Below are 8,965 nucleotides of genomic sequence, written 5' to 3'. Positions count from 1 at the left end.
GTTATCACTTTAGTTATTACATTGCATCACAGCATTAAGAATCCAATGGCAAGTGTATGCCCACTGTGGGTTTTAATCAAGTTGTAATAGTTAGACCTTTTTACATGGACAAGAGTATTTTGTTGTTTGTTTTTTTGTTTTGTTTTTTTTTTGTTTCCCTTAATACATTTTGTTGAACATAACTTTATTTTGGTGTATGATAAGGTATTCTGCTGAGGTCATTATGGAAACCTTGATACATTTCGTTCATACATGTTTCTGAAAGGCAAGCAACACGAATGCATATTTGTTTTCATAGCTTAATTCACAGTGATTCAGATCTGCTCATTCGTGGACATTATACTTAAATGTTTGCCAACAGGAACTGAAGCTTTGTGTTGATTCTCCTCCCCTGTATGAGAAGGACGCGCACAATGCTACTGAGGAACGGTAAAGCTATGACTCCCTCTGCTGGTAAACAGTTTAATAAGCAAGCAACAAATTACCAGCTACCAGTGCCATAATTTCTTCATAATTAATTAGGTTCACCAGTTCAAAAATGTCGTGTTTCTTGCTGATTTTATTTTTATTTAATTTGTCATTTAGTAGTAAAATGATAATAACATGATGTCACCGAGAAAAGAAAAAAGAAGAAAAAACATACCTGAGCCATCTAACTCCAAAACAGGTCATCAATAATTAGTTTCGGTACACAAACACGTCATCAACAAAAACCACATGTTTCTATGACTCTTCATAAGTCATCTAAAGGACGCTAAAAATAAACGTTTCTCAATACCAAAGGGAAACTGAACTATGTCGTTGCTGACCTTAACTTTATGACATCCTCTTTAAAGTATGCTTCCTTTGAACCACGACCTGCTTTTTCTCGGTGATGCCACGGCTTCGAAATGTACGGACAAGCTGCTTTTCTTTGAAAGCGACACTGTCACGCTGCAGTCTCTGCGAGGTGTAACTACATTTGAGCCGAGGTGCTCAGAGTAAACATGGTTAATTGTCAGGCTAAATCATTTCTGTCTGTGTGGAGTCGGTGATGTGTGGTTTTTGCAGTGTCTGACACCGCTTATTGTGAGGTAGGCCATTGCGCAAAACTGTTTGTCACTGGCCACACCTTTTCCACGCCTTCCTAAAAAGTGGTAATTACAGTTAAGCCGAGCTTAAACATATAAGCGAGACGCCAGGGGCTATGGACTGCATTGTTCACGGAGCAGCTCGAGTGCCAGACTTTACAGAACCATGTGGTGGACACTATTGTCAGTCATTGCTGGAGTGCTTATACTAGTTCTCCGTTTCTCCACTCGCAGAAGGTAAGATAAGTGTTACAGCATGTTGATTTTGCAGATAATAAATTAGTACTAAGGCTTGTTTACTGTGTAAATGCATATTTTGCAAATGTTATAGCTTTACCGATTACTTATTTATTTTGTTTGGCGCATTTAATCCTAATCAAAATTCATTAAAATGAAGGAAAAGTAGTTGATATTAGATCACTACTTTAACGCTGTATCACTAATTGAATATTTAGCATTTGGGGTTGCTTTTAACGGCAAAATATAGTGTGATTTATACTGAAGACGACTTGCCAATTGCCTTTTTAACTAAAGAAATCCTCCTTTTGGCATTGCTTAATGCGAATGCAAACCTGTTGTGTCAGATTCATGTAAAGTGAAAGGAAGCAAACGCTAATGCTTTTGCGATATGAATTTCCGTGTATGACAGGCGGAGAAATGAGCCTCCTCTGGACGAAGGTTGGATTCCATGGCTGGGACATGCCATTGAGTTTGGGAAAGATGCCGCAAAGTTTTTGGCCCGGATGAAAGAAAAACATGGAGATATATTCACAGTAAGTTCTGATTAATTAATTTAATACTTACTCTTTGAATCCAAAAGCTTGAATGCAGTTTATTTTTTAATCGTAAAAAATATTATACTGAACATTTCGGGGATAGGTGAGGTGAGCAAACTAACAATCTGTCCTCACAGGTGCGTGTTGCCGGTCTCCGTGTGACAGTGCTGTTGGACCCACACTCATTTGATAGTGTGCTGAATGACAGAGATTCCTTTGACTTTACCCGGATCAGAAGCCAGGTCATACAAAAAGTGTTCAGTCTGCAGCCGACAAACATCGAGCCTACCTTGGAGAGGAAATGGATGGAACAGTAATAAATATGTCTTTATCGATTTTATAAGCAACAAAATTATATGACTGAAATCAGTGTTGCAAATCTTAATGCTATCTTTAATTTGCATTTCTTAGGCATTTTCAAGGTTGCAGCCTTCCCAAGCTCAGCAGCTCCATGAACACTCACCTTCAGACCCTGCTCCTGCATTGCCACAATGGGTCCGCCCCTTCAGAGTGGAAACAAGAAGGACTTTTTGACCTCTGCTATAGTCTTCTTTTTAGGTAAGGCATAATATTTTAACCTAGCAAAAAATACTCTAACATTTTAAAAAAGAACATGATAAACATGGTGGTATTCTTATGCTTTTACCTGTGACAAGCAAAAAGAGAGTTTTTACCGTTTTTGTTGTTGTTATCAGGGCTGGATATCTTACATTCTTTGAGAGGACAGACAACGCGGCTGTTGCTTACCAAGAGTTCCGCAAATTTGACAATCTTCTCACCAAACTGGCTCGTGGCTCACTCAGGCGCGGTAAGTTGCACTGCAGCTTAACAAAAATAAAACAGATGTTCGATGGACATATAAACTAAACTTGCATCTGCGCAGCACCATAATGCAAATGTCTGATGGTTTCATTACAGAAGAACGCAGAACAGTCAGCCACTCGCAGGAGCGACTGTGGGAACTGCTTTCCCCGTGCGGGCTGAGGGGAGGGTCAGAGTCAAGCACCTGGCAACAAAGTTACTGTGACTTCCTACAACAGGAGGGGATAAATGCAGATATGCAGAAAAAAGCACTGCTGTTACAGTTGTGGACCACACAGGTAAGAACGGTTTAATTGTCTGTATTGTTTCCCGTTCACACACAAACCATAAACATCCACAAATTCCTTACAGTGGCATCAATGCATAAAAACTCCTCCGCACCCATCGCTTGAATACCATTTCACACAACAGTGTTCAGCTTGCCAACATGAAATCATAGATGCTAGATTCCCCGTGGCTAAGTCACTCAGAGCTACCTGCTTCAACATGTAACTTGAACTGGAGTTCCCATGAATCAGTTTTCCACGTCACTCTGTATTCCTTGAGTGTGAAGAATTACACATGCAAACACTGAGAATGAGAACAGTGTTAGTCAGTTGAAGTTGCTTCCTCTTTTTCTGACAGTTTCAGGCATCATACCAGGCAGTTGTGCTGTCAGTCTTTTGTTTTTGTTTTTTTCTTTTGTTTTTATGGCTAGAGTCCAATTCCTCTGATAATGTTGTTTAACCGGTGTGCATGGATGAAAAGCATTTTAAAAAGACTCACATTGATACTCCCATGGATACTTCCTCTAGTGCAGAACTCTCTTTTACACTATCCAGTAACACCAGTATCTTCCATGAAACCTTGCTGAAATATTATTAATTTTGTTTTATTGGGCTTTAATATAAAGTGTTTCCATTGTTAGCAATATTTACACAGGTGTGACTGTGGGATTTAAGGTTTTTCACTAGTTCAGACAGGTCTCAGTGGTGGAGCAATGAGGTCACTACTCATGCTGCCAGGTGGGGGGGATAGTGAGCTGTATTTGGTCTTTGTTTCTGCTGTTGCTCTATGCTACATTTTAGCTCTAATAGTTTTACATCATCGTTAACCTGTTATTCTCCCTGGAGAAAGCTTTGTTCACCCTTAAACACAGATGTATGTAATTCTAACAATGATGAACCTATCCACACTGCAGGCTCTCACACCTGCTGTGCATGTTTGGGAAAGCCCGCCAGTCCCCACGTATATTTCTGCATTATCATGTCTGCTGGGATATTGGAGCACACAGTCTCTGTCTTGAATGGAAACTGGAGCACCACTGCAGTGAATAGAAGGATTAAATGTGAGACTGGCGAGAGGTGCCAGAGTGAAGCTTATACATGTGTTACAGGCAGATTGATGGTTTTTTTTTTTTTTTCAGTGTAAAGTGTAAATGCTAGGATTTCACTGAAGTCGCCTACATCGTCATGAGTCTTGCACAAGCTGGAGGTTGCTGTTCTTTTTCCATTTGCAAGGAATCAATATTATTGACTGAAACATACACCGATCAGCCGCAACATTAAGACCATTGACAAGCGAAGGGAATAACGTCCAGCTTCTCATCACATCGAAATGTTCTGCTGGGAAACCTTGGATCATGTCTTTATCACATACAGTGCACACAAACACTGATGCTGAACAAGCACACCCTATCAACACTCCCAGTCAGTCACTACCTTCTTCTGCCAGGACATTGAATGCAGCAGTAGTGAAAAATTGGGCATGAATAGGTGACGGAACTGTTAGGCGTGGCTGTGTGCAGGCAGGAATAGGACCCAAGGTGCAGACTCCGGAGACAGACGTGAACTCAAAAAAGGCTTTAATTCTGAACGCAACATGACATAACTTGAAAAACTCAAAATAAACTTACACCGGTGGACAGACAAAACACACAGCAAAATAAACGGTAGATCGCGACACGGACACAGAGAAACACAGGGCTTAAATACACAGAGGGAGCAATCAGGGAATGAGTAACAGGAGGGAAACACAGCTGGGACAAATCAGAACTGACGAGACCAAAGAAGCGTAAACTGAACACACTGAGAAAAGACAGAGACCTTCAAAGTAAAACAGGAAACACATAACACAGACTGAACAAAGACACAGCCTCACATGTAGGCACTACAGAGGGAACAGAGACGTGGGACCAGGGCAGACACAAACACTGAGTGGACACGGGGATATAGGAACTAAGGATACACATAGACGCGAACTAGACAAGGGGATGCAGGTGATAGGGGAGACAGAGCAACTAAAGAAGACAGAGACATAAACCATGAGACAGAACTCAAAGAAACCAAAAAACTAGAAAATATGAATAATATCATACACTCAAAAACCCTGGGTCAACGACCCAGGCATCCTAACAGGAACATGACAAAGAACCCAAGAAGCTGAATGAAATTTGCCAGATCCTAACGTGATCACGCATTTATGGGCTGCAGTGAACAAACCTGATCGGTCGCAGCAGATGGCCCCGCCCCTCCCTGAGCCTGGTTCTGCCGGAGGTTTCTTCCTGTTAAAAGGGAGTTTTTCCTTCCCACTGTCGCCAAAGTGCTTGCTCATAGGGAGTCATATGATTGTTGGGTTTTTCTCTGTATCTATGAAGCGCCTTGAGGCGACTTTTGTTGTGATTTGGCGCTATATAAATAAAATTGAATTGAATTGAATTGAATCAATGGCAACCTCACCTCCCCACCAACATCCGTAAAACATACCTCAAGGTCCAGTGTTTATAACCTGGCATGGGTCAGACCTATTTTTGCTGCACAAGTTGGGCCTAAACATTATAGCAACTGTGGTTTTAATGCTGCAGGTTATTCAACACCGTTTTCACATTTAGTCATATAGTCAAAGCCAATAGCTGGCCAGCAAAGCATTTTGGACCGTGAATAGTTGGGAAATGAGTGGTATGGGGGTCGTGCTGGTGAGCACTATTACCTCACAGTTAGAAGGCTCCTAGTTGGAATTTCCTGGGTTGTTGGGCCTTCCTGTGTGAAGTTTGTCTCCAGTAGTTTTCTCTGGATTTCAGTTTCTTCCTATAGTCCAAATCATGTTGATTTTGTATATTCGTTTTCTGCCTTTTCCACTATGTTAGCTGGGGTCTGCTTGAATTCCCTTGCAACCCTATAAGTGGGATAAGTGGTTGAAAAGATTGATGGATAGATTAATGGGAATAGCTATATAACTAAAATGACCTTCTATAACCTTTAATGCAAATTTCCATTTAAAAACTGCACTGTTATACCTGCTTTGTGTGCAAATGGAAATGTTTTTTTTCTTCTCTCTCTTCAGTTATAATTCCCAAAATGACAGGTATTTTTCCTCTAAGAATCTGCAGCTGTTGGGATAGACTCATATTACAACCTGAGGCATTATATAAGGTGATCTGAAGATCTAAGAGGGCAGAAAGACAGTGTGATGTACTTCTAGTCACTTTTGCTCATTTGCCCTGCCTGTCAATGGAAAGTTGACCTGAGATGAGCAGCAGTAAGAACAGCTCCCCTAACCCACAGCAATTACTGTCTGACAGGCTCAGGTGTCTCCCACAGTGGTTGACAGAGGTGCCTACAAAGCATGGGGTGACTTATTGGCTTCTCCTCACATCAGTCATATTCACACAGCAGCAGTACAGAGAAATTAGAGGAAAGCAAATAATAGCCATCATCAGAAGTATCTCTATTTTAGGTATATATTAGCTTTATACGTACAAAATGAATTCTGTTGTTTTTTTTCATCTGAAACTCGTGTAAAGGTTTGTGTGCGTGCAATGTTTGTTTCAGTGTAATGCTGGACCTGCTGCCTTTTGGCTCCTTGGCTTCCTGCTCACTCACCCAGAGGCCATGGAGGCTGTTAAGTCAGAGATCAGAGGCCTTTCCACTCGGCGGGATACTTCCTTTCAGCAGCCCCAGAACAACCCGCTGGAAGCGCACAGCACACCTGTATTTGGTACGTAACAGCTGCTAGCAGCCTTTTCTGTTATTCACTTGAGCCCTTCTACCTTGGGGTTTAATTGCTCCAGTGGGATGGAAACAAAAGCTCATTTTGAGCTGTTAGAAATAACTGCAGTGTATTGAAACAGTGACAGCAGCCATGGCAGTTTGAACTTTGAACCAATTAAATGTTGATTGCCTTTTTCATATAATCGTATCTGTGCAATGTTTGTTCGTCGCCAAATTACGCCTGAGGGCACCGCTGACTTAACTCACACTGACACCCCTCTGACATCATCCACTCTGCTGTCCTTTCAATTCTACAGATAGCATTTTGAGTGAGACCCTACGGCTCACTGCTGCAGTAATGATCAGAAGAGAGGTGGTGCAGGATAAGATCCTGGACATGGCCAATGGAAAGAGGTACCACCTCAGACGAGGGGACAGAGTGTGTCTGTTCCCTTTCCTCAGCCCTCAAATGGACCCACAGATACACCAAGAGCCACAGGTATTTAGTGTGTACATATGAAGTGCATTAATCTAGAATAGGATATATGCATTAACAGCACCAACATGGGCCCCTCTATACTAATTATATTATGGCAAATAAGCTGGCCTCGAGGTGGCATGATTAAACACTGTGATTTAAAACACAGGCATAATACTTCCCCTGGCATAAGCTGGTAAATGCCTACAAATTCTTTGTCAAGGACTAGGGCTTGGTTATTTATTAATGTTCATTCTTATTATTTGTCTTAATTCATTAGAGGTGAAATGTTATTTTATAGCCAAAAAGTCAAGCTTGTTTTCATGATATCATAACACACACAGCTAACGAAGCCCACGTGTTTTGCTCTTGACAGACTTTCAAGTACGACCGCTTCCTAAATGATGATATGACAGTGAAGGATGAATTCTACAAGGATGGAAAAAAGCTGAAGTATTGCAGCATGCCTTGGGGTGCAGGGAAAAACAGCTGCGTTGGGAAAGAGTTTGCTATTTCAACTATTAAACAGTGAGTGTTAAAATCATTTGTAACATATTTCCATTATTTATCTGAAGTTGAAAAATAAATAATACTTTCATCATCAAAGAGTTCCATGCAATTTCAACCTGATTACTCGTTCTGGCCATCTTCACATAATATCCCCCCTTTTTATCATTTCAGTCCTGCTTTTATGTTCTCAATCATAAAGTAAGAAGCTGTTATACAGCCATTGCTTATTCTCTGTACGGACCTGTATGACAGAGGTGAAGGATATTAGAGAACAGTCACTCGTAACAGCCAATGTCAGACGTCCTGTACAAATGTTAAAACAGCCTCAGGTGCACTAATATGTGTGAAAAGATGTAAACAGTTTTTACCTCTTTTTTCTTTAGATTTGTCTTTTTGGCCTTGACCCATCTTGATCTGGAGCCGTGTGACCCTGAGGCTAAACTGCCTCCTGTTAATCCCAGTCGTTATGGGTTTGGGATGCTCCAGCCAGACGGAGACCTGCAGGTCCGATACAGACTGAAGAGAACATAGCACCTTACTGTACAAACTACTTACTGACATACTGTAATATTATTTATTGTATCTTATATTTGATCAGTCCACCTTAAATCCTATTTAACTTTTTGAATTTTGTAATTTTGTATGTTAATAAAAAACTAAAGGAAACACTAACCAGCTGATTTTGTCTCATTTTTAATGACTCCGATTTCTTATCTGTGTTCAGAAGTTATTTTCTAAAGGAAATGCAAATACAGAAGATGCAACATTAAAGATCAGTGCAACAGCTCGATTATATTGATTTTGTAATGGGTCAGGATTGATATCAGCTTTGAAATTATTTAAATGCTTGCACTGTAGTGCCGTGTAATATAAAATATTTCACCACACTCTTCATTGGAGGCCTGACCCCCGCCCGCTCCCCACAGGTTATGGTGGACTGCAAGGCAGACTAGTGAAACTGATCAATCTAGAAGTGATCACATCAGTCACACACCATACAACGATGCATCACTAGTGCCTAATAACGTAATAAATAGAGCTACAGTGTGTCTCTCCAGTCAGGTGGGAGCTGCGGGTGTGTTTTCAGATGCTAGGCTTTTGTGCACATGCACATTTACGCGTCTTTTTCTGGAGACATCATAGTCTGACGTACACGTAGCTGTGTGTTTTTGATGATAGATTTGCAGGAGGCGGTGGTGAAAGAGTTAAACAGATGTGAAAGAGAGCGCCGAGCTGCCATGGATCCACCTTCACAGAGATGCGGCGCCTCCTCACACAGCTGACTGGGAACACAGGTAGTCTGTCCGAACGAGCTTGTCGGCGTACTTGTTGATCTTCAGG

At 41.2% G+C, this 8,965-nt stretch overlaps 2 protein-coding genes across 2 annotated transcripts in view; both read left to right on the top strand.

Moving 5' to 3' along the window:
- The first annotated feature begins 562 nt into the window (after window positions 1-562).
- On the top strand, window positions 563-8,304 carry ptgis (prostaglandin I2 (prostacyclin) synthase). The gene is made up of 10 exons (XM_082532910.1): window positions 563-1,307; window positions 1,720-1,843; window positions 1,984-2,159; window positions 2,258-2,404; window positions 2,542-2,654; window positions 2,765-2,946; window positions 6,478-6,643; window positions 6,954-7,135; window positions 7,491-7,642; window positions 8,008-8,304. Exons 1-10 carry the CDS (start codon window positions 1,237-1,239, stop codon window positions 8,153-8,155), a joined length of 1,461 nt encoding a protein of 486 aa, XP_082389036.1. The 5' UTR covers window positions 563-1,236; the 3' UTR covers window positions 8,156-8,304.
- Window positions 8,305-8,847: 543 nt separating this feature from the next.
- The window catches only part of kcnb1 (potassium voltage-gated channel, Shab-related subfamily, member 1), a 31,751-nt gene continuing 31,633 nt past the window's right edge, over window positions 8,848-8,965 (top strand). Inside the window, exon 1 of the mRNA XM_082532266.1 lies at window positions 8,848-8,919. The gene's annotated coding sequence lies outside the window, so the exon portion shown is untranslated. The remainder of the gene's footprint in view (window positions 8,920-8,965) is intronic.

The sequence above is a fragment of the Aulonocara stuartgranti genome (genome assembly GCF_965226115.1).
Source record: "Aulonocara stuartgranti genome assembly, chromosome: 5".
Classification (NCBI taxonomy): domain Eukaryota; kingdom Metazoa; phylum Chordata; class Actinopteri; order Cichliformes; family Cichlidae; genus Aulonocara; species Aulonocara stuartgranti.
Note: the sequence above shows the minus strand (reverse complement) of the source record. Positions and strands in the feature narration are given on the sequence as shown.